At 34.3% G+C, this 27,892-nt stretch overlaps 1 protein-coding gene across 1 annotated transcript in view; it reads left to right on the top strand.

Moving 5' to 3' along the window:
• Positions 1-27,598, top strand: part of ltl (leucine-rich repeat-containing larval translucida) — a 56,051-nt gene extending 28,453 nt beyond the window's left edge. The window contains exons 2-4 of the mRNA XM_075305834.1: positions 18,110-19,124; positions 25,479-25,677; positions 25,745-27,598. Of these exons, the coding sequence (XP_075161949.1) occupies positions 18,110-19,124; positions 25,479-25,677; positions 25,745-26,709 (2,179 nt within the window). The 3' untranslated portion in view covers positions 26,710-27,598. The remainder of the gene's footprint in view (positions 1-18,109; positions 19,125-25,478; positions 25,678-25,744) is intronic.
• The last annotated feature ends 294 nt before the right edge of the window (positions 27,599-27,892 follow it).

The raw sequence follows: 27,892 nt of genomic DNA, 5'->3' as shown, positions 1-27,892 counted from the left end.
ATATGGATAATTTTATATTGGTGACAATTAGAGATGTGCACGTGAGTAATAGTTTACTCACGCTCACGCACACTCACGACGGAAAAATCTTACTCACGCACGATATTGTTTGGTAGGACTCACGCACACTCACGAAAAGAAAGTTGTCGAAGAATCACGACTCACGCGTGAGTCACGACAATTTCGTGACACGTGCACACCTCTAGCGACAATAACAGCTACATAGCTCAGTGGATAGTGTGTTGGATTACAAATTGCATGGTCCGCGGTTCGATTCTCCGTCCAGGCGAAAGGTAAAAAAAAATTTTAAATTTATAAAATCGTATAATTTCTTCTACATTATTTGTATTACAGAAAAAGGTGCTAAGAACTAAAAAACCTCGTGGAAGTCAGAAAGATGTGAGGGAAAATACAATTAGCCAGAAAAGATTTTTTTGGAGTTAGTTTTTTTTGAAATTGTTTTTACATCCTAGAAAATAAAAACATTTATCACAAAAAGTATATACTTTTCTTCCAAATAAGCTTCCTTACAGCGAAAAGAAAATGAGAAACGAACTTTGTTTGTCTAAAATTTCGTTTGGGATGAAAGAATTTGTTTTTTACGTGTATATGATTTAAGAGATAATATAATAGGATCGTTCGAACTTTTTATTCCTGCACGCTCACAAAAAATCGCTTCTGTAACATATACTCCCAAACATATTTTGCTTCAAGCATATACATTTTTGGGTATTTCCCAAACATTTATATGTTTGATCTCTTCCAATATATAATATGTTTGAAAGCATATTGGTCTAAACAATATATGTTTGGGTAGTCTAAGTTCCAAACATTTTGTATTTTTGCATCCAAATTCAATAATGTTGTCTTCCAAAAAACAATATGTTATTATATGAACATATAATATGTTTGGAAGCATTTTGCATCCAAAATTATTATATGCTTAAAAAAAATTCTCAAAATTTTATTTATTTATTTATATATTTACAATCATAATGAATTATGAAAATAAACAGGTAATATAGGTGCTAACAACATAGGTTTTCGACCTGAATGCTCAAAATTTTGTTTCTGCCCAATTGTATATTCCCCTTTCTCACTTCCACGAGATTTTTTTAATTCTTAGCACCTTTTTCTGTAATACAAACATTGTAGAAGAAATTATTCAATTGTATGATTGTTTTTATTTTAATTTTACATTTTGCCGGACGGGGATTCGAACAGCGGACCACACAGTTTGTAAGGATCAAAGAAGTAGCTGATCAATTGCCCAAGGAAAAATAAAATGTTAATTTTGTAATAACAAGCAACAACCACCAACTTAATTCAATATCGCTCCCTGTTAAATAGCGCTCCAAGCTACTAAACACATATATGTTTATAGGCTATTTCTACATTAATATATGTTTGCATCCAAGCATATTATATTTACAAACATTTTATGTCCCGAACATAATATGTTCTAACATATTAACATATATGTCCCAAACATGTTATGCTATTTTATGAACATTATATGCTTGCACTCAAAAATATTGTGTTTAAAAATTTGTGTTCCAAACATATAATGTTTATAGCCAAACATATGAGAAACAGTCTTTTTCATCCGTGTGGTGATTTTAACATCTACAGAAATGTTGTCGGTAACCTGACTGATAGACAACTACTAACGAAGCGATTTAAATCACTCCTAGATCATTGATTGGGTATTTTTCAATAATGAAAAAACTCAATGTTAATAGAATTTCTCTGTATTTCCATGGTGGTGGGTATTTAAGCTTCGGTCCGGTCGAACATACTTGTTTTAATCAAGAATTGCATTTGTTTTCGAATAAATTGGCGATTGATGCTATCAATTTCGTGACTGAAGCAATTTTAATGATAAAATTAATTGGATCTACTAATTTCGTGATTAAATAAAAAAATGTCATGGTTTCCTGTTAGTAATGTTACTTACAATTATTATTCGAAAAATCACTCATACAGTATACGACATTTTTACGGGATATTCTCCATAAGATTCGATTATCCACTCGTGGTACAAATGTGATTTTTATTTACTATAGTTGAATAGTGTAAATACCCATTTTTATCACGTTTTATATTTCTGTATCAAATAATCAACCATTTGTGAGCAGGCAGGGTCAGTGTGTGTTTGAAAGCATCGAAAGCAAAATATGACGAAGTCGTTTAATTGAATTTCATTTTTTATTACATTCAATCAATGATCAGAAGGCCATTCAGGTCGTGCGACAATTAAATTTCGATTCTGTTGACATTTTCATTTACAAATATCTCGGAATGGCAGTGTACAACCGAATATCAATGTATCTGCTCCTTTTTACTCTTGCTAACAATATCCCAGTAAATAAATATTTGAAGAAAGAAGGGATGCAGATATGAAGATTTTGTTTGTTATTATCAAAAATAATAGAATGGACATGTGCTAGTTTTTGCTCTAAAAAAAGTTTACTTGGATCCAAAGATTTTGACTTTCCCTTAAGGAAAAATACATTTTTTAGCTACCTATCTGGCTTTAAAACTAGGATCAATAAAAATAAAATTAGGATATTTATCGAATTTCCATTCTCTTTTCGTGGTAAAAAAAATACAGATTAAATTCCTACATAAACCATTTCAGTTCTTGATAGGTTAATAATAACTGTGAAGCGATATGAACCAATTTTTTTCGGGGGAAGGTATATATAGGGGCTATATATAATTATAAACCGATATGGACTAATGTTTGCATGGTGCATGCAAAGAAAAAAAAACGTATTAAAAAGTTTCTCTTTTGTTAGAGTTTTTATACCCTAAACCCCATAGTGGTCAGGGTATAATAACTTTGATCTGCCAAAAAATGTGCCTACCAGAAATATTGATTTAAAATATATACCGATACAGAATCACCTCCTGAGTCGATCTAGCATTTGGTGTCCTTCCGTCCGTCTGTCCATGTATTTGTTGTTCACAGCATTCCGGTCGCAATTATTAACCGATTTTGATGAAATTTGGTACTGGGTGTTTTTTGGGCACAAGAAGAAATCGGATCAAATTTAAATATAGCTCCCATACATATGTACCGATTTCGGGGTCACTTTGCTCTTTTTTACTAACTGATCGTCGTCAAATTTGGCACAAAGTATTACTTTTCATCACTCTGCCAGCCTGCAAAAAATCATCGAGGTCGGTTCAGATTTAGATAGAGCTCCCACATATCCTCCAATCACACAAAAATTTGTCCCCTGATTTTCCCAAATGCGGTCATAAAACCCTTATTTATCAACCGATCTTATTCAAACTTGGCTTACTCTAATCTTTTACAGTATCAACAATATGTGCAAAAAATCATCGAAATCGGTTCAGATTTAGTTATAGCTCCCATATATAGGTATTGCCCGATTTTCCCAAATTTGGCCATAAAACCCTTATTTATTAACCGATCTTACTCAAAGTTGACTAAATCTAGTCCTCTATAGTAGTAAATTTATGTGCAAAAAATCATGGAAATCGGTTCACATTTAGATATAGCTCCCATATATATGTATCGCCCGATTATGAAAAAATTATTATGATATAGTCGGCCCCGCCCGACCTTCTACTTTACTTACTTGTTATTTTATTTTTATACCCTCCACCATAGGATGGGGGTATATTAACTTTGTCATTCCATTTGTAACACATCGAAATATTGCTCTAAGACCCCATAAAGTATATATATTCTGGGTCGTGGTGAAATTCTGAGTCGATCTAAGAACGTCCGTCCGTCCGTCTGTTGAAATCACGCTAACTTCCGAACGAAACAAGCTATCGACTTGAAACTTGGCACAAATAGTTGTTATTGATGTAGGTCGGACGGTATTGCAAATGGGCCATATCGGTCCACTTTTACGTATAGCCCCATATAAAGGGACCCTCAGATTTGGCTTGTGGAGCCTCTAACAGAAGCATATTTCATCCGATCTGGCTGAAATTTGGTACATGATGTTGGTATATGGTCTCTAACAACCACACAAAAATTGGTCCACCTCGGTCCATAATTATATATAGCCCCCATATAAACCGATCCCAGATTTGGCTTGCGGAGCCTCAAAGAGAAGCAAATTTCATCCGATCTTGCTGAAATTTGGTACACGATGTTAGTATATGGTCTCTAACAACCATGCAAAAATTCGTTCACATCGGTGCATAATTATATATAGCCCCCATATAAGCCAATCCCCAGATTTGGCTTGCGGAGCCTCAAAGAGAAGCAAATTTCATCCGATCCGGCTGAAATTTGGTGCATGGTGTTGGTATATGGTCTCTAATAACCGTGCAAAAATTGGTCCACAGCGGTCCATAATTATATATAGCCCCCATATAAACCGATCCCCAGATTTGGCTTGTGGAGCCTCAAAGAGAAGCAAATTTCATCCGATGCGCCTGAAATTTGGTACATGATGTTGGTATATGGTCTCTAACAACCGTGCAAAAATTGGTCCACATCGGTTCATAATTATATATATCCCCCATATAAACCGATCCCCAGATTTGGCTTGCGAAGTCTCCAAGAGAAGAAAATTTCATCCAATCCGGTTTTAATTTGGAACATGGTGTTAGTATATGATCTTTAACAACCATGCCAGAATTGGTCCATATCTGTCCATAATTATATATAGCCCCCATATAAAACGTTCTCCAGATTGACCTCCGGAGCCTCTTGGAGGAGCAAAATTCATCCGATTCGGTTAAAATTTGGAGCGTAGTGTTAGTATATAGCCGCTAACAACCATACCAAAATTGGTCCATATCGGTCTATAGTTATATATAGCTGATCTCCAATCACACAAAAATTGGTCCATATCGGTTCATAAACATGGTTGCCACTCGAGCCAAAAATAATCTACCAAAATTTTATTTCTATAGATTTATATTTATTTTGTCAAAATTTTATTTCTATAGAAAATTTTGTAAAACTCTTATTTCTATAGAAAATTTTGTTAAAATTTTATTTCTATAGAAAATTTTGTTTAAATTTTATTTCTTTAGAAAAATTTATTTCTATAGAAAATTTTGTCAAAATTTTATTTCTATAGAAAATTTTGTCAAAATTTTATTTCTATAGAAAATTTTGTTAAAATGTTATTCGGTTCATAATCATGGTTGCCACTCGAGCCAAAAATAATCTACCAAAATTTTATTTCTATGGAAAATTTTGTCACAATTTTATTTCTATAGAAAATTTTGTCAAAATTTTATTTCTATAGAAAATTTTGTCAAAATTTTATTTCTATAGAAAATTTTGTTAAAATATTATTTCTATAGAAAATTTTGTCAAACTGAATTATATACGTATTTTATCGATCTTTTTTGATTTAATATATACCACGTATGGACTTACATACAATTTAGAAGACGATGTTAGGAAGTTTTAAGATACCTTGCCATCGACAAGCATTACCGCAACTTAAGTGATACGATTGTGGATGGCAGTGTTTGGAAGAAGTTTCTACGCAATCCATGGTGGAGGGTACATAAGATTCGGCCTGGCCGAACTTACGGCCGTATATACTTGTTATTTATTCGATCGATGGCCAGATCGACTCGGAATTTCACTACGACCAATAATATATACGAATGGAATAACAAAGTTAATATACCCTCATACTATGGTGGAGGGTACCATAAACTTTTTATTTACCGGGCAGGCCCGAACAATACCAAATTCCACGTCAGCGAAGAAAAGGATCGATACATTTTGCAAATCTTTTCTGAAAATTGCAGATTCAATAAGATATATTTTGGTGATGTTTTTCCGTACAAACAATATTATAAAAGAAATCTACCTGATATGTTTAGTTTGAAAGATATATCAGAATGATATTTCATGGGGAATGCGTTCTCTGGTAATTCATTTTCCCCGGGAATAAAGTTCATTTTCCCCGGGAATAAAAAAAAAAACAGTACGGAAAGGGAAAAATATTTTAGAGTATTCAAAGTCAGCTGTTTTACTTCAATTGTTTTATTTTAATACAAATTTTGAATTGAAATTATACACTCAACGAAAAAAAAAACGTTTGGAAACGTATACCGAAAACGTTTGAATTTTTTTGAGTTTCTGTGAAAATTTCAAGCTTTTATAACCAAGGTTAGGTTAGGTTAGGTTATGTGGCAGCCCGATGTATCAAGCTCACTTAGACTATTCAGTCCATTGTGATACCACAGTGGTGAACTTCTCTCTTATGACTGAGTGCTGCCCGATTCCATGTTAAGCTCAATGACAAGGGACCTCCTTTTTATAGCCGAGTCCGAACGGCGTTCCACATTCCAGTGAAACCACTTAGAGAAGCTTTGAAACCCTCAGAAATGTCACCAGCATTACTGAGGTGGAATAATCCACCGCTGAAAAACTTTTTGGTGTTCAGTCGTAGCAGGAATCGAACCCACGACCTTGTGTATGCAAGGCGGGCATGCTAACCGTTGCACCACGGTGGCTCCCAATTTTATGTTTAACGCAATTTAGGGATGCGAACAACCTTTTCAGTAGGGAGAACTAAGCCAAACAAATTTTTTTGTTACAAAATTTTTATTTCTGCAATAAAACAAATAATTTTTGATCCAAAAACACAGTCCATTTCCTTTATATCAAGCTCCGTTTTTTTCAGACTTTAAGTCTTTAATAAGACACATTTTTAAGTTTCATAGTTAAAATATAATATAGTTGCATGCAATGTCGACCATCTTTTACGAATCTTCCGAACATTTTTAGAATATATTTAAAAATACAAGTAAAAAACCTTTTTGGTGTTCGGTCGAAATAGGGATTGCCAAACAACAAAATTTATGCTTCTGTCAAATAAAGTTTCTTTACATCGGCTCGTGGGAGCCCAAAACTATGCTCTATAAATATAACTGCTTAACTGTATGCGTTGCGTGTGCGTTGATGGCTATAACAGCTACGTAGCCCACTGAATTACTTACAAATTTAAATTACAAATTTTGTATTACAGAAAAAGATGCTAATATCTAAATAAACCTCGTGGAAGTGAGAAAGTTGTGAGGAAAGTTGCAATTAGCCAGAAGAAAATAGAGTTTGTCTTTAAGAAATAGTTTTTACATCCTGTATAATCAACGTTTATCAGAAAAAGTATATAGTTTTCTTCCAAACAGCGAAATGGTGTTTGTCTAAAATTTTGTTTGGGAGGAATCAATTATATTTTGCTTGTAGCGTACCAAATTTCATCTGATCGGATGAACAGCTACGTTGCCACTCAAGCCAAAAATATCCTACAAAAATTTTGAGAAAATTTAAACAAAAACCACCAAATCTTATTTTGCTAAGTTTTCATTTCTATAGAAATTTTTGTTAACATTTTTTTATACAGAACAATTTGTCAAATTTTTATGTCTATAGAAAATTAGTTAGCTTAATTTCAATATTCACCATCCTATGGATGAGGGTGTAATAAACTTTTTATTTACCAGACAAGTCAAGAAATGGATAGATAGGTGCACTTTTCAAATATTTTCTGAAAATTGCAGATTCAATCAACTTTTTAATTGGCTATATTTTCGTGATAGTTTTTCCATACAAACAATATTACAAAAGAAATCTACCTGTCCTGCTTAGCTCGAAAGAGATATCAGAACGAACTTCGTAATATTTCGTGTCAACTGCCTTGTACACGCAGACAAGAAACATGATTGTCACAATCATATTCGAAGAGTAAATTAATATGATAGGAGCTATTTTTGCGGCGACCATGTAACATTTTCACCTGCAACCATGTTGGCTCAGTGAACATAGTTCTAAGAAAAATAAAATTTTCCTCATCTAAGTTGTTATAGTGATAAAAAGAAATTTGTTTCCATTAAAAGACAATAGTCACGATCTAAAATGTTATGGTATTCGTCAAAAATGTTTTTCTTCCACTTAAAAGAGCATGGTCACAACCTAAAATGTTTTGATCTTTATAAAAAAACTTTTTTCATCGTCGAAAAAATGGCGCCACTTGAAAAAAGAAAACACAAAATTAACTTTATTTATTTATAAACTAATTTATTGTTTATTTGTATTTATAATGTCGTCCATCACATATTTTTACACACTCTATTTTGGTTCAATTTCACGGGAGCCACCGTGGTGCAATGGTTAGCATGCCCGCCTTGCATACACAAGGTCGTGGATTCGATTCCTGCTTCGACCGAACACCAAAAAGTTTTTCACCTCAGTAATGCTGGTGACATTTCTGAGGGTTTCAAAACTTCTCTAAGTGGTTTCAATGTAATGTGGAACGCCGTTCGGACTCGGCTATAAAAAGGAGGTGCCTTGTCATTGAGCTTAACATGGAATCGGGCAGCACTCAGAGATATGAGAGAAGTTCACCAATGTGGTATCACAATGGACTGAATAGTGTAAGTGAGCCTGATACATCGGGCTGCCACCTAACCTAACCTAACAATAAGTAATCATTCCATATTTACTTCGTGCCCATCAAATGTACCAACGCAGACATCATGACCCTGCAAATAAAAAAAATTATACCATATATTAAAATGCAGAACAAAAAACAGATACATTTTCAATTACAGTTTCCTTTGTTTGCGTTCACAAAAAACCACGTGCCACTTCTGAATAAATAAATTAACACAAAACACAGTAAAGGGTGATACGGTCAAAATTTGGTCAAGGGAAAACGCGTGTAAATCGGTGAAATCGTTTATTTAAAAAATCAAATTAAATTTCTGTTTCAAGTTCAATTAGTATAAAATTTAGGAAAAATATTCAGTTAGGCTTTCGCTTTTCCAAATCCGAATTGCCGGGCCTCACGCTTGACACCTGCCATAAGATTTTGTACAGCCACCTTGTCCACCTTCTTCGCCGCAGAAAGCCAGTTTGCCTTGAACTGCTGCTCGTCCTTAGCAGTTTTTTTGGTCTTCTTTAGGTTCCGCTTGACAATAGCCCAGTATTTCTCAATTGGGCGGAGCCCTGGCGTGTTGGGAAGGTTCTTTGTCCTTGGGAACCACCTGCACGTTGTTGGCGGCGTACCACTCCATGGCCTTTTTACCGTAATGGCAAGATGCCAAATCCGGCCAAAACAGTACGGAACAACCGTGTTTCTTCAGGAAAGGCAGCAGACGTTGATTCAAACACTCTTTCACGTAAATTTCTTGGTTGACAGTCCCGGAAGCTATGAAAATGCTGCTTTTCAATCCTCAGGTACACGAATGAAAAAGACTGTTTTTCATATGTTTGGCTATAAACATTATATGTTTGGAACACAAATTTTTAAACACAATATTTTTGAGTGCAAGCATATAATGTTCATAAACTAGCATAACATGTTTGGGACATATATGTTAATATGTTAGAACATATTATGTTTGGGACATAAAATGTTTGTAAATATAATATGCTTGGATGCAAACATATATTAATTTAGAAATAGCCTATAAACATATATGTGTTTAGTAGCTTGGAGCGCTATTTAACAGGGAGCGATATTGAAATAAGTTTGTGGTTGTTGCTTGTTATTACAAAATTAACATTTTATTTTTCCTTGGGCAATTGATCAGCTACTTCTTTGATCCTTACAAACTGTGTGGTCCGCTGTTCGAATCCCCGTCCGGCAAAAGGTAAAATTAAAATAAAAAAATCTTACAATTGAATAATTTCTTCTACAATGTTTGTATTACAGAAAAAGGTGCTAAGAACTAAAAAATCTCGTGGAAGTGAGAAAGATGTGGGGGAATATAAATTAGGCAGAAACAAAATTTTGAGCATTCAGGTCGAAAACCTATGTTGTTAGCACCTATATTACCTGTTTATTTTCATAATTCATTATGATTGTAAATATATAAATAAATAAATAAAATTTTGAGCACAATATTGTTTGGGAGAATTTTTTTTAAGCATACAATATGTTTGGGTGCAAAATGCTTCCAAACATATTATATGTTCACATAATAACATATTGTTTTTTGGAAGACAACATTATTGAATTTGGATGCAAAAATACAAAATGTTTGGAACTCAGACTACCCAAACATATATTGTTTGGACCAATATGCTTTCAAAAATATTATATATTGGAAGAGATCAAACATATAAATGTTTGGGCAATACCCAAAAATATATATGCTTGAAGCAAAATATGTTTGGGAGTATATGTTACAGAAGCGATTTTTTGTGAGCGTGTGGAGGAAGTGCCCCAAAGCAAAGATTATAGATTTGAGGAAGATAGGAAATTGGCTTGCGTCATACCAAATGTTGCATTTATCAGATTGGTTTAATACATGTTTGTAATCTTTTAGTTGTTTTTCGTTTTTATTTTTTAAATGAAAGATTTAATTTTCTTAATGAAACAATGATAAATTGTAGGCAACAACAAAAACAATTACATTTTCCCTTTCATGGAAATTTATTTCGTGCACTTAATTTCATTTTATTTTCATTTTGTCAATACTTGTCGTATACGCGTTTGGTTCGATAAACGAAAAGTATGAAACTAACACCGTAAATGGTTTGATCTCCTCAGCAGCCAATTTCCTATCTTCCTTTGTGTATTGTCTTTGCCCCAAAGAAGGCAAAAACAATTCAATCGGCTGGTAAGGTTATGGCAATGGTTTTTTGGGACTTCAAAGGTATTTTATTTATTGACTATCTGCAAAAGGGTAAAACAATAAATTCAGAGTACTATCGCAACCTTTTGGATCAATTAAATTTACAAATTCGAGAAAAACGTCCTGGCTTACAACACAAAAAATAATTTTTCATCAAGACAACGCACCAGCGCACAAGAGTGTTTTAACAATGGCTAAAATCAACGAATTAAACTACGAGTTGCTTGACCACCCACCTTATTCTCCTGATTTAGCTCCCACTTACTTTTACTTGTTCCCAAATCTAAAAAAAAATCCTTTACCTCAAATGACGATGAGATTACGGTTGTAAACCACTATTTTGAAGACCTTGAGGAAAATTATTTTAATCAAGGGATAGAATTGCTAGAAAAGCGTTGGCTAAGTGCATTGAAGTTTCAGGAGATTATATTGAAAAATAAAAATATTTTTGAAAAACTAACTATTCACTTTCATTGATAGGCTAATAAGTTTCCGAACCGCCCTCGTAGAACATATTTGCGGCATTTGAGAACCATTTAAATGCTTATTGCCAAGATATATTTTTCTTCGCTCGAAAATTACTTTTATAAAGACAAAATACATGGTCTTCGCGACAATTACTTACTCTAGATAAGCATTAAATGGATACGGCAACCATGTTTTTTTCTGTGCATGTATGTAGCGTCCGAATTTCATACACATCACCATATCAAGTTTTTACTTGACACCATCAACTTTGCGATTTTCCAACACTGTTCATTCATACACTCCACAATCAATTTAATCAAGTAATTTACTTAAAAAAAAAAATAATAATTTCAATGCGCGGTATTGAAACTGAGAGGCGAACGTTTAAGAAACTTCATCGTCTTGATGATTATGTTATAATCGATCAATCGCTCTCTTTTCTTTGGGATTTGAACGTATTTCAAAAATTCACTGTTTTGCTATTAAAGTTGGGATGTGGCTTTTCTGACTCCTCCTCAATGTAGCATCAACGACGTCTCAATTCCCATATGAATTATGCATAAAGTGAAAATCAATCTAGCCTCCTCTGGTAGATGCTATCATCCTTGTCCCAGTATTGAGCCAGCAGCTAGACACATATTAATTATGCATTTGGCAAGGCGCCATATAATGGATGCCATTTGAGATAGGAGGAGAGCAATAGTTGTTAGTTTTTAAAAATGTGTTGCTGACATGTATGTCGATCCATAGACGTGTTAGAATTCCTTTGTCAGGCGCCAAAAGAGACACATTCCATTTATAGCAAACAACTTCTTCACTTCGATTCTATTTATAGAGCAGATCAATCAATCATGGTTAAATGTTAGAAGATGAAAACATGTGTTAAACTCATGTCCTCCAATGTTGGCATAATCTTGTTATTAATACCTAGACGATGATAATAGGTATGTTCCTTGTTCCATCGATATAAATCTTTTGAAATGAAACTTATAATGGGAACAAAGAAAATTGTGTCGTTTTGCCATATAAATTGTCCTTGGGTACCTAATATCAGCTATAGAAATATTTGATCAGGTAATGTATTGGAGCTATTCGATAAGGAGCAAGAATAAAGGAAACTTTTTACACACCATGAGTACGGCAAGATTTCACACATTCTCAACCAATAAACAAGTAAGGAAAGTCTAAAGTCGGGCGGGGCCGACTATATTATACCCTGCACCACTTTGTAGATCTAAATTTTCGATACCATATCACATCCGTCAAATGTGTTGGATGCTATATATAAAGGTTTGTCCCAAATACATACATTTAAATATCACTCGATTTGGACAGAATTTGATAGACTTTTACAAAATCTATAGACTCAAAATTTAAGTTGGCTAATGCACTAGGGTGGAACACAATTTTAGTAAAAAAATAGGGGAAACATTTAAATCTAAAGCAATTTTAAGGAAACTTCGCAAAAGTTTATTTATGATTTATCGCTCGATATATATGTATTAGATGTTTAGGAAAATTAGAGTCATTTTTACAACTTTTCGAAAGCAGTGGCGATTTTACGAGGACAATGTTGGTATTTTCACCCTTTCTGTCGAAATCAGAAAAACATATATATGGGAGCTATATCTAAATCTGAACCGATGTCAACCAAATTTGGCACGCATAGCTACAATGCTAATTCTACTCCCTGTGCAAAATTTCAACTAAATCGGAGTTAAAAATTGGCCTCTGTGGTCATATGAGTGTAAATCGGGCGAAAGCTATATATGGGAGATATATCTAAATCTGAACCGATGTCAACCAAATTTGGCACGCATAGCTACAATGCTAATTCTACTCCCTGTGCAAAATTTCAACTAAATCGGAGTTAAAAATTGGCCTCTGTGGTCATATGAGTGTAAATCGGGCGAAAGCTATATATGGGAGATATATCTAAATCTGAACAGATTTCAACCAAATTTGGCACGCATAGCTACAATGCTAATTCTACTCCCTGTGCAAAATTTCAATTAAATCGTAGCAAAAAATTGGCCTCTGTGGTCATATGAATGTAAATCGGGCGAAAGCTATATATGGGAGCTATATCTAAATCTTAACCGATTTCAACCAAATTTGGCACGCATAGCTACAATGCTAATTCTACTCCCTGTGCAAAATTTCAATTAAATCGTAGCAAAAAATTGGCCTCTGTGGTCATATGAATGTAAATCGGGCGAAAGCTATATATGGGAGCTATATCTAAATCTTAACCGATTTCAACCAAATTTGACACGCATAGCTATAATGCTAATTCTACTCCCTGTGCAAAATTTCAACTAAATCGGAGCAAAAAATTGGCCTCTGTGGGCAAATGAGTGTAAATCGGGCGAAAGCTATATATGGGAGCTATATCTAAATCTGAACCGATTTGGCTGATATTTTCGAGACTCTTAAAATATTCGAATGTACGGAATTTGAGGAAGATCGGTTGATATACACGCCAATTATGACCAGATCGGTGAAAAATATATATGGCAGCTATATCTAAATCTGAACCGATTTTTTCCAAAATCAATAGGGATCGTCTCTGATCCGAAACAGGACACTTTACCAAATTTTAGGACAATCGGACTAAAACTGCGAGCTGTACTTTGCGCACAAAAATACATCAACAGACAGACAGATGGACAGACAGACAGACGGACATCGCTAAATCGACTCAGAATTTAATTCTAAGACGATCGGTATACTAAACGATGGGTCTCAGACTTTTCCTTCTTGGCGTTACATACAAATGCACAAACTTATTATATCCTGTACCACAGTAGTGGTGAAGGGTATAAACATGTGTAATATAAACGAAAAAATAAGCATGAACCGAATCTTAATTGCTCACCACCATGAATCAAATAAAGTTTGCATTCAGAACCCCTCGTCGAAGCGAGTTCCTGGAAAATATATAGAGATTCTGGAATTATAAGAACCATTATTGCTTAAGTTTTAGAGGAATTAAACATATCGTATGAGGGTGCAAGAAAATCCGATGAAATGACGCCTTTCATATGATTCGAACTTTAAATTCCGTAGATTTTTATATCCCCATTACACCATTGAACAGGAGAAGAGAAATTTGGAAAATTTACTTCTAGTTTCGGGATATTTGAATGATCATATCTCTTAACAAATCCTTATAGATATACTATAAAGACAATGGAATAAAAATTGCATTCTATGTATCTGTGAACTTGAAATGCCTCTCGATTTCAAAATTCGAATAAATCGGATACAAATGTAGGTATCTAGAAGTGCAAGAAGTCAAATCGAAATATTGGTTTAAATTGGCTCTTTACCAAGCAAAATTCGAAAGAGCTCCTTTTGTACCTAATACACCCTCAAAAAAAATCGCTTCTGTAACATATACCCCAAATACATTTTGCTTCAAGCATATATATTTGCAGGATTGGTCCCAACCAAATATTGTTTGTATTGTTCAAACATATTATGTTTCACCTTAGGGCATACACTGGTAGAAAAAAATTTTAATGAAATTTTCTTTGTGTGGATATATTTTTAAGGCGACAATTGTTTACTTCCATTATTTTGCTTGCAGTATACTCTCTAGGTCTCTCTTTCTAAATACATATATGTTTATAGACTATTTCTAAATTAATATATGTTTGCATCTAAGCATATTATATTTACAAACATTTTATGTCCCAAACATAATATGTTCTAACATATTAACATATATGTCCCAAACATGTTATGTTAGTTTATGAACGTTATGTTATATGCTTGCACTTAAAAATATTGTGTTAAAAAATTGAGTTCCAAACATATAATTTTTACACCGAAACATATAAAAAACAGTCTTTTTCGTCCGTGTACAATAATAAATAAATTTTATACAAATATGGTTTGAAAAGTGAATGTTTGTATACATTTATTTTAGGCAAAGCCGACTATTGAAACCCTTTTTTCGGGAGGTTCGAGTGTAATTTACATTGGGTTTAGTGTGGGTTTAGTTTTGCTGCAAGGAGAAGATACTGATGAGGAATGTGGTAATTCCGAAACGGCTGTCCATCCAACCATCTTACAGTCTATAGGGCTTTACTTAAATAAATTTGAGAAATATTCTTTTCCTCTGTAGTTTAAGCTACTCTTGTAGTTTAGCCAACGCAATGGTTTTAAGCTGAAATCAAAACAACAAATATGATTGAAGAACAAACCAACAATAAAAGAAACAATCTTTTATTTTTATAGAAAATGTTGTCAAAATTTTATTAACAATTATTTCTGTAGATAATTTTGTCAAAATTTCATTCCTTAGAAAATTTTGTCAAAATTTTATTTCGTTTTGTTTTGTTATTGTTGGTTTGTACTTCAATCATATGTGTTGTTTTGATCTCAGCTTAAAAACCATTGCGTTGACTAAACTAAATAAATAAATAAATTTGACAAACATTATTTTCCTCTGTTGGTTAAACTACTCTTGTAGTTTAGTCAACGCAATGGTTTTTAAGCTGAGATTAAAACAACAAACATTTTTATTTCTATAAAGTTTATTTCTATACTAGAAAGTTTTTTCAAAATGTTATTCCTATAGAAATTTTTGTTAAAATTTTGTACCTATAGGAAGTGTTGTCAAAATTTTAGTCCTATAAAAAATCTAGTCAAAATTTTATTCCTATAGAAAATTTTGTCAATTTGTTTTTCCTATACTAGAAAATTGTATTAACATATTATTCCTATAAAAAATTTTATTTCTCCGGAAATTTTTGTCAAAATTTTATTCCTATAGAAAATTTTATCAAAATATTATTTCTATAGAAATTTTTCTCAAAATTGTATTCCTATAGAAACTTTGCTCAAAATTTTATTCCTATAGAAAATTTGATCAAAACATTATTTCTATAAAAAAATTTGTCTATTTGATTCCTATAGAAAATGTTGGCAAAATTTTATCAAAATATTATTTCTATAGAAATTTTTCTCAAAATTGTATTCCTATAGAAAATTTGCTCAAAATTTTATTCCTATAGAATATTTGATCAAAACATTATTTCTATAAAAAAAAAAAATTGTCTATTTGAAAATTTTATTCCTATAGAAAATGTTGGCAAAATTTTATTCCTGTAGAAAATGTGCGAAGTACCTCTTAAGTGGAGAGGAATATTTTGCAAAATCTACTAAAACATAATCTACCAAACAGTAAAAAATCTACCATTTTTGGTAGAATACTACCAACTGTGGCAACCATGATCTAGAAGCGCAAGAAGTGAAATCGGCAGATCGCTCTATATAGGTGGTTATTCGAAAACATGCAACGATATATACGAAACAGGTTTGTGTGGACTTAAAATACCCGTTAGATTTCCAATTTCAAAAAAGCGGATAACAAATCGGAAGATCGGTCTACTAATTGAGATCGGGAGATTGTGCAGCCAATAAGCCATTCTTGGTTAACATGTTCTTAGTGCCCTTGGAATGTTCATGGTCTGCGGCCGAAATCTTTGCCTGTCTTTAGGACATTTCCCCGATAATTTTCGCCATTTATTTTGAGCCCATGCTCGATGAACAAGATGAAGCAGGGAACGACCATAGGCCGTTACGTTCGACCCATACCATTACCATCGGATGCGCTTAGGTTCAGGGTGCGAATGGAAGGTATCAACTGGCCTCTTTGGCAAGTAAACCCGATCATTTTGTGTGTTCACAAACTGCTTGGAATGACTTCTCATCGGAGAAAACCAAATACTGCAAATTCTCACCTTCGTGCAAGCGAAGTAAACCCTTGGCTCTTTCCAGTCTGTTTTTTGTGCATCGTTGAACTCTTTTATCTATTGGCTTTAGTCCAAGCTCATTGTTCAATATGTGTTGCATCCATTCTCACGATAAGTTCAGCTCACGAGCAATTTTTCTGCCACTGTGTTGTGGATTTCGATCACATCTGGCCTTCACTCTTCGGATTATTGCTTTTGTGGTAATTGGTTATTCGTCTACTTTTTAGAAGCGCAGTGTTGCCCCGTATCACGGTAATGAGCAATGGTACAAGAAACAAATGGTTTATTCACATTTAAATGCTGGAGAGCTCTAACTATAGCCACTTGGTGCAATGGTTAGCATGCCCGCCTTGCATACACAGTTTCAAACAAACACCAAAAAGTTTTTCAGCGGTGGATTATCCCATCTCAGTAATGCTGATGACATTTCTGAGTGTTTCAAAAGCTTCTCGGTTTGCTATTGGGCCTCGGCTATAAAAAGGGGGTCTCTTGTCATTGAGCCTGACATAGAATCGGGCAGCACTCAGTGATAAGAGAGAATTTCACCGCTGTGGTGTCACAATGGACTGAATAGTCAAAGCGAGCCTGAAATATCGGGCTGCCACTAAACCTAACCATAGACAATTGTGGTTTTCCAGGCAAGTATAAAGCAAATCGAACTATCACGCTTGAATTCCATCACGAACAACTTTATTTCTGAATGTCAATATATCAAAATGCTTTGGTAAGCTTGTAAACAATAAAATGAACTGCCTTGTTATAAATATGTCACTTGTCAGAAGTGATAGCAGCCTGAAGTTGGTTGCAATACATATCAGTCACACTGTATAATAGATACAAAAATGAATAAATTCTCTCTTTACTTTCTATTAATTTTTTAAATTATTCAATTAAACAATTAATTGATTGGGTTGCAAAATTCAATTAATGTTTTAATTTAGGCACCTTTAAATGAAATATTTTCCGTCTTCTTATGCATTTTTTCTTTATATGTAAACTTTTTATTTCCAATTATATATTTAGTTGGACATTAATTATTTAATTTAATAAATATTTTAATGAAAAACGTAAATATTTTCAATTATTTTCTTAACTGACTACACTTTTTAATAAATTATGTTTCAAACTTCGGCCATCTTTTTAATTGGAAATATTTTGGTAATATTTTGTAAATTTAAAAAATTCAACTCTTCCATGTTATAGTAAAATGTTGATGATACGAAACTATCAAAAATTGATACAATGTTTTATTTTTATTATTTCCATTTCAGATCCATACCTGAACTGCCGTTTCGAGGGTTATCAAATGTTGAGTATTTGGGTATAGGAGATAATGAACTTGAGGAGGTGCCCAAGCATATGCTGAATCATATGCCCGTGGTAAAAACGCTGGACATAGGACGATGCCGAATACGCTCTGTACTACAGGAAGACTTCAAAGGCATACAATTGTTAACGAATCTCTTTATGCCAAGTAACAACATAACAAGGCTGGATCGAAATTGTTTCCCTCCCGGTCTGGTTACATTGCATTTGGGTCGCAATCAGATCGAACATCTCAATGGAACGCTTAGGAATCTCAATAAACTTGAATCTCTTTTCATTAATATGAATCGCATTGTCAGTTTGGATAACGAATTACCAGAAACGAATCGTCTCAAGCTTATTATAGCACAAAACAATAGTTTGGAACGATTGCCGGAGAGCATGCGGGCTATGAATAAATTGGAAACGCTATATGTGCAACATAATCGCATTCGGAATTTGGATCGTATTTTGAAAAATGCCTACAATTTAAATGAACTATATGCCTCGAATAATCGTATACACCTTTTGGCTAGTGATGATTTCGAATTTGCCACCAAATTAGAGGAATTATATCTGTGCGGCAATGAAATAGTATCTCTGAATAGTTCCCTGCTATCACTGAAAAAGCTGTACAAGGCAAATTTCTCATTCAATGCTATCGAAGAGTTTTCAATGGATGAAATTCGTGGCCTTTTGAAATTGAAACAGTTGGACTTGTCGCATAATCGCATACGTAAATTAGCTGGCAGCCAGGAGAATAATATTGACAAAAATTCCTATTTGATTGATTTCTATTTGGATTACAATGAATTGACGTCTCTCGATGGTGCCCTTATGGGTTTAAATAGTTTGCGTATTTTGGGCTTGACACACAATCGTTTGGAGCGTATACTACCGGAAGATTTTATTGGCTTGGAAAAGTTGGAGATATTGGAACTGTCACATAATCGCCTATTGACATTGAGAGAAATGCAAACGGTGAGTTGTAATTTTATGATCCTCTCTCATCCACACGCAAAAAAAAAAACGTGTACCGAAAACGTTTTTCTTTTGTTAGAGTTTTTTGAATTGCTTCGAAAATTTTAAACGTTTATCATCAAAAAAAATCGTTTGTTACAAAATTTTTATTTTTTCAATAAAAAAAATATTTTAGAACCAAGAAGACAGTCCATTTCGCTTATATCAAGCACTGTTCTTTTCTGACTTAAGTCTTTAATAAGACACATTTTACAATTCATATCAAAAATTTAATATAGTAGTATGTAATGTTGAACATCTTTTCGGAATCTTCCGAACATATCTGGGATATATGTAAAAAAAACTTTTTGGTGTTTGGTCGAAGCAGGGATCGAATCTACGACCCTTGGCATGCAAGGCGTTGCTACCACTGCTCCACCGGTGCCCAACTAAATGTATGTTTCTGTTAAATAAAGTTTGTTTAATCGACTCGTGGGCGCCGCAAGCTATGCTATATAAATATAACTTATATGGATAATAGTCTATTGCTGGCAATAACAGCAACATAGCTCAGTGGATAGTGTGTTGGCTTCCAAATTGCATGGTCCGCTGTTCGATTCTCCGTCCAGGCGAATGGTAAAATTGAAAAAATTTATAATATCGAATAATTTCTTCTACATTGTTTGTATTACAGAAAATGGTGCTAAGAACTAAAAAACCTCGTGGAAATGAAAAAGATGTGAGGGAAAATGCAATTAGTCAGAAAAGATTGTTTTTTTTTTTGAGTTAGTCTTTATGAAATTGTTTTTACATCCTGGAAAATAATAAACGTTTATAGGTGGGTATTAAACTCGAGTTTAGCCGCTAAAATTTTCATTTTTTCACGATTACTTTTGTTTAATAATCCATTTTAAGGAATACAAACTTTGTGAATATTTCCTTTGGGCTATTCCCCATCAAGTTATAATAAAATTTGAAACAAATATGTATAATTTTATGTCTTTTTTTGCTGATTTACTTTTCACTTTAGCGGCTAAACTCGAACTTAGTACTCACCTTATCACAAAAATAAGAATAAGAAGTTCACCAATGTGATATCACAATGGACTGAATAGTCTAAGTGAGCATGATACATCGGGCTGTCACCTAACCTAACCTAACCTAACCATCACAAAAATAATATACTTTTCCAAATAAACGTCCTTAAAGCGAAAAGCAAATGAGAAACGAACTTTGTTTGTCTAAAATTTCATTTGGGCATAGCCCCCATAAAAACTGACCCTCAGAATTGGCTTTCAGAGCCTCTTAGAGAAACAAATTTTATTCGATCCGGTTGAAATTTGATACGCGATGTTAGTATATTTACCTAACATTCATGCAAAAATTGGTCCATATTTATATATAGCCCCCATATAAAACGATTCAAAGATTTGACCTCCGGAGCCTCTTGGAGGAGCAAATTTCATCCGATTCTAACATTCAATGCAAAAACTGGTCCATATCGGTTAATAATTATATATAGCTCCAATATAAACCGATCCCCAGATTTGACCTCCGGTGAGTCTTGGAGGAGCAAATGTCATCCGATTCGATTACAATCTTGTACGTTGAGTTAGTATATGGCCGCTAACAACCATGAATAAATTGGTTATCATCGGTTCATGATTATATAAAGCCCCCATATAAACCGCGCAAAAATTTGTTCATATCGGTTCGTAATTATTTATAGTCTCCCCTATACATACCGGTCAAGAACTAACTCAGTATAGGTGTGAAATCTGACTTATTTGGCTAACATATATCCCATATGGACTGACTTACAATTTTGAAGACAATCTGAAGAATATTAAAGATACCTTTCCATCGGCAAGTGTTACCACAACCCAAATAATTCGATTATGGATTATAGCCTTTAGTAGACGTTTCTACGCTATCCATGGTGAAGGATACATAAGATTCGGTCCACACCTATCCACGCTACGTGACAGTTATTGCTCATAACAGACAATTATCGCTATAGCCATCAACGCACAAGCAACGCAAACAGTCAAACAGTTATATTTATATAGCATAGTTTTTGGCGCCCACGAGCAACAAATGGTCATGGGTTCAGTCCCTGCCTAGAAAAAGTTTATTGTTTTACATATATTCCATAAATGTTCGGAAGATTCCGTAAAGATGTTCGACATTACATAGTTCTATATTAAATTTTTACTATGAATCTTCAAAATGTGTCTTATCAAAGTCAGGAAAGAACAATGCTTGATATAATAGAAATGGACTGTGTTTTTGGATCAAAAATAATTGTTTGGAATTTCAAAAATAAAAATTTTGTAAAATAAAAATTTGGTGATAAAAGTTTAACATTTTCGAAGAAATTAAAAAAAAAAACAAGTATATACGGCCGTAAGTTCGGCCAGGCCGAATCTTATGTACACGGATGAAAAAGACTGTTTTTCATATGTTTGGCTATAAACATTATATGTTTGGAACACAAATTTTTAAACACAATATTTTTGAGTGCAAGCATATAATGTTCATAAACTAGCATAACATGTTTGGGACATATATGTTAATATGTTAGAACATATTATGTTTGGGACATAAAATGTTTGTAAATATAATATGCTTGGATGCAAACATATATTAATTTAGAAATAGCCTATAAACATATATGTGTTTAGTAGCTTGGAGCGCTATTTAACAGGGAGCGATATTGAATTAAGTTGGTGGTTGTTGCTTGTTATTACAAAATTAACATTTTATTTTTCCTTGGGCAATTGATCAGCTACTTCTTTGATCCTTACAAACTGTGTGGTGCGCTGTTCGAATCCCCATCCGGCAAAAGGTAAAATTAAAATAAAAAAATCATACAATTGATACAATTAATTTCTTCTACAATGTTTGTATTACAGAAAAAGGTGCTAAGAACTAAAAAATGTCGTGGAAGTGAGAAAGATGTGGGGGAATATACAATTAGGCAGAAACAAAATTTTGAGCATTCAGGTCGAAAACCTATGTTGTTAGCACCTATATTACCTGTTTATTTTCATAATTCATTATGATTGTAAATATATAAATAAATAAATAAATAAAATTTTGAGCACAATATTGTTTGGGAGAATTTTTTTAAGCATATAATATTTTTGGGTGCAAAATGCTTCCAAACATATTATATGTTCACAAAATAACATATTGTTTTTTTGAAGACAACATTATTGAATTTGGATGCAAAAATACAAAATGTTTGGAACTTAGACTACCCAAACATATATTGTTTAGACCAATATGCTTTCAAACATATTATATATTGGAAGAGATCAAACATATAAATGTTTGGGCAATACCCAAAAATGTATATGCTTGAAGCAAAATATGTTTGGGAGTATATATTACAGAAGCGATTTTTTATGAGGGTGTACCCTCCACCATGGATTGCGTAGAAACTTCTACGAAAGACTGTCATCCACAAATTTCCAGATCGGATGAATTTTGCTTCTCCAAAAGGCACCGGAGGTCAAATCTGGGGATCGGTTTATATGGGAGCTATATATTATTATGGAATGATAGGAACCAATTCCTGCATTGTTGTTGGATACCCTATACTAACATCACGTACCAAATTTCAACCGAATTGGAAGAATTTTGCTCTTCCAAGGTGCTCCGGAGGTCAAATCTGGGGATCGGTTTATATGGGGCCTATATATAATTATGGACCGATATCGACCAATTTTTGCATGGATGTTTGAGGCCATATATTAACATCACGTACAAAATTTCAACTGAATCAGATAAATTTTGGTCTTCCAAGAGGCTCCAGCGGTCAAATCTGGTGATCGGTTTATATGAGGGCTATATATAATTATAGACCGATATGGACCAATTTTTGAATGGTTGTTAGAGACCATATACTAACACCATGTACCAAATTTCAGCCGGATCGGATGAAATTTGCTTCTCTTAGAGGCTCCGCAAGCCAAATCGGGGGATCGGTTTATATGGGGGCTATATATAATTATGGACCGATATGGACCAATTTTTGCATGGTTGTTGGAGACCATATACTAACACCATGTACCAAATTTCAGCCGGATCGGATGAAAATTGTTTCTCTTAGAGGCTCTGCAAGCCAAATCGGGGGATCGGTTTATATGGGGGCTATATATAATTATAGACCGATGTGGACCAATTTTTGCATGGTTGTTAGAGACCATATACTAACACCATGTACCAAATTTCAGCCGGATCGGATGAAATTTGCTTCTCTTAGAGGCTCAGCAAGCCAAATCGGGGGATCGGTTTATATGGGGGCTATATATAATTATAGACCGATGTGAACCAATTTTTGCATGGTTGTTAGAGACCATATACTAACACCATGTACCAAATTTCAGCCGGATCGGATGAAATTTGCTTCTCTTAGAGCAATCGCTAGCCAAATTTGGGGGTCCGTTTATATGGGGGCTATACGTAAAAGTGGACCGATATGGCCCATTTGCAATACCATCCGACCTACATCAATAACAACTACTTGTGCCAAGTTTCAAGTCGATAGCTTGTTTCGTTCGGAAGTTAGCGTGATTTCAACAGACGGACGGACGGACGGACATGCTCAGATCGACTCAGAATTTCACCACGACCCAGAATATATATACTTTATGGGGTCTTAGAGCAATATTTCGATGTGTTACAAACGGAATGACAAAGTTAATATACCCCCCATCCTATGGTGGAGGGTATAAAAAACTGTAACAAAAGAAAAACTTTTCCAAACGTTTTTTTTTCTTTGTGTGTGTTTTCGATTTTAATATCGCTAGAATACTCAGGGATTAGTTTAGAACAGGGATCAGTGAAGAGCACATACGCTCAAAATTTGGTTTCGTGAATTATCTTATGTGAGTACAGGCAGAGAAGGAATATGATCACCCCAAACAAGGAAGTCGACTTATGAGCTTCGCGATGCGAATCGTAGCGATTCATCTCAGGATCCAAATCAAGTGAATACGGTGGTTGTGAAACGATATTGGTTGATTGTTAGCGAAAAGCTTTCGAAGAATCATGCAGTTTGCGACGGTGTATTATCGTGGTGCAAAAACCAATAGTTGTCGTCTAACAATTTTGATCTTTTTTACGAATAGCTTCGCGCAATCGATGGTTAGGTGTAGTGTCTGTCCATTATTTTAGGCTCATTTAGACTATAGCTTTGTGTTAACATAAGTGGTGAACGATTGATCGATCCTATGTTTTCGGATCGAAGGCATGGACGTTTCGCGACACATCTGTCAAAGACGTTAACGCAACGCTATTTTTCAAGATATTCCAACTGCCGATTCTCGAACACCAATTCCCTGATGGTCGATTGTGATCAATATCAAAATTAAATTAGTCGAATTTGAAGGTTACAAAACGTCGACTTAAACGTTTGCGGTCTAAAGTAGTGTGATCATAACCGGTAAATGAAAACCGGAGGGCCGGTATATCTTCTTACACCGATTTCGGTTTCCATTTTCGGTGGACCTCGGCGACGGTATTTCTTGATAAGGTAGTTAGAAATTCTACAACGATCTAACGATGCCCGTCTGTCGTAATCAAGCTAAACCCTTCAATAATGGTGTTATCTTTCTGCAATTTGGCTCTGATTGGTTTTTGTCTTTACACCGGTCAAGTTTGAAGATGGGTTATATCGGTCCAGGTTTTGATGTAGCCTCCATATAAACCGACAACTAGACATCTATGGGATTTGCCTGAAATTGGAAATCTAGAGGTGTTTAGGTAGAGTTTCCACAATTTCAGCGACGCAATTTTCAAGAAAATTAAAATGATATCAGTAGGGTCTCTGACTGTTAGTTGCCAATTCTCGAACGCAAATTCCCTGGAAGTATTGACCCGATCTCACGACTTATTGGACCTCTAGAAACGCCCATTTTTTCCGATGTGCTTGAAATTGGAAGTATAGAGCCATTTGCGGTCTGCAAATATATAGAAGGCGCACTGATCATCCAAATTGCCTGAAACCAGAAGTAACATTTCTCGATTTTACTTCTTCTGCCCATTCGAGTAATGGAGGCAACCCATTATGACAAGGGGTTTTCAATGGAATATGATTCATAGTGGTGGTAGTTAAGATTGGGCTTGCCCTAACTTATGGCGTATATACTTGTTTTATTTACTTATTTATTAAGATGCAATTAAAATTGGAAACTAAGAGCTTAAGCTCTGAATGGCTTCATTACCAGTTGGATTACACCAGCTAGGCTATTCAATCTTAATAAGACATTTATAATATACAACATTTTCCATATCGTTACCATTTTTTATTCCACTGCGAACCACAACACATTCATCATAATGACAATTTTTATGGAATTCTTGCAGACAGTGCTGCCCAGTTTGAAAATTCTTAAAGTGGACTTCAATAATTTAACTGTTCTCGATAAGGACTTCCATGGCCTACCGGTGTTGTGTCAAGCCAATTTAACACACAACCAGATTGTCTCCATATCCCGGGAGCTGGTAGCTAAGACTAACTGTGCCAACCATAATGTACCAGGAAAATTGGAATTACATCTTGAAGGTATTTCATGACAATAATCTTCTCTACTTTTATTTAAATTCTACATATGTTGCTTAACTCTTTCTAGATAATCCATTCACTTGTAATATGTTACTCGATGAGTATTGTCCATTGATGCAAAATACTGAGAAACGTATAAGATTGCGAACTAAATGCTTCGAAGCCTACGAAGAACTTTGCAAGAGTCGTCAATATATTTTGATGTTACCCAATATGGATCTGAGTCAACAACAAGTGATTCCGGTAATAGTACCTTCGACGGAGCTATTGAAACAGGCCGATAATCTTTTGCCTCCTCTATTCGCACCATTGGGTGGTGGAACGGCCAATATCCAACCATTAATAATAGCTCCAGCTATAAAAATTATCGAAGCTCCGGTATTGACACCTACTACTGCTATTTCAACAACTAGTACTTCTTCGACGACCACAACAACAACAACGACAACTACAACCACTACAACTCCTCGCCCAATAGAGCCCCAGACCACAGCCAATGCTATAAAGCCTATGGATCTTAATAATACAGTTGGAAATTTACAGACATTCAAGAATAATGAAACTTCAAATAATCAATCATTAGAAGGGAATATAAATGCAAGCTTGCAAACTGTCACTGAAAATGTTGTAGTTGATGTGAATACTGAGTTAGCATCTAAGCAAAATTCTAGTTCTCGTGAGACATTTTCGGAACCAGAGGTTCTAATACCTCCCGAAGTAAGGGATACTGCAGCACCCAGGCCGGAACTAGTGGTAGTAAATATTGAGGATCAAGCTACTTCAAAGGTGGCCACAAAACCTGTAGTGGAATCAGAATATGCAACCGTAGAATATATTCCTAGTGCAGAAAAACCAAATCCTCACAGTGTTGAGGAAGCCGCAAAGCCGCAGCATCAGCCACCTGATATTCTCATTGATGAGGACTCCAAATCGAATGCGATACACGAAGATTATCATGCGAAAGTGCTGGCCGATTATGGTACCGCACCCCAGAATCTATTACAACCGGATGAACCGCCCGAAAATCCCTAAAATCTCCATAATCCTTAAAATTACTAACTAATGTCATTATTAATTATTCAGATTTGTTTAATGTACGAATATACTTTAATTAACACACTCACACAAAAACCTACACTTTAGTTAATAACACCTGCTTAACCTTAGGCCTTTAGATATATGATGATAGACCTTCACCACGTCCTCTCAACCAACTACTCAACATTCTTTCCACACCCAGAGAAGGAATATGATCACCCCAAAAATGTTTTAAGAGAAATCATATTATTTTCGCATAGTAAGTATGTGTATCCTTGGCGAGAAAACAATATTTAGACCACAAAAATGTTCCATGTTCCCCGTGAAAAAGTAACATTATGCTCTTGAAACATTTTTGAGGTGATCATAATCCTTTTCTGTGTGCACATTCGTTGCATTCCTCAGGATATCGATCGAAAGAATTTCTTCTACGGTCGCTGCTGATATAATGATTGAGGATCTGAAAAGGGCTTGTCTCTACAATTCCGCACCTAGCCAGGAATGGATATACATATTGGGAATCAGTTCACTCCCAACTGCTATATACATTAGAGCTATCAATATTCCTAGCCATCAACCATGCCATAAACTTGCATTTGTTTTAAACATTATTTAATGAAATGAAAAAAAAATCTTAATGTTTATGTGACCATCTTCTTTTTAATTACTCGCCTTTAAGTTAGTTTAGTTGTAATGTTTTTTTTGTGTCGTTAAAAATATGCATATTTAACAATTTTGTTTGTTCGATAATTGCTTTAGAATCACTAGAGATACATAAATTCATACATTTAGATGTAGAAGATTGTTAAGAAATGCGTATATACATACTCTACTACTGTATATAGAATAGTAACGTTTATTTTCAATTAAATTTAGAAATCTACATTCAATTTTGTTTTACTGTGGTAAGTGCAAAAAGAAACAAAGTAAATATGGAGATTTAAAACAATTTTATGGAATTCCCAAATCACAGAATGATTCGGTTTCTCTTTGGGTAAACATTTCTACCAACAAAACATGGATTGTCCATTACTCCTGGGAATCCCTATGTTGCGAAAAATTGTTACTTCCGATTTTGCCATAGTGGCTATGGTGATGAGTCTATCTAAATCGACAACTTTTAGCATATTGGATTTCAATCCGATCAAGTAGATATTTAAAATAATTTTTAAACTCG

This window comes from Haematobia irritans, chromosome 4 (assembly GCF_050003625.1).
Source record: "Haematobia irritans isolate KBUSLIRL chromosome 4, ASM5000362v1, whole genome shotgun sequence".
Taxonomy (NCBI): domain Eukaryota; kingdom Metazoa; phylum Arthropoda; class Insecta; order Diptera; family Muscidae; genus Haematobia; species Haematobia irritans.
Note: the sequence above shows the minus strand (reverse complement) of the source record. Positions and strands in the feature narration are given on the sequence as shown.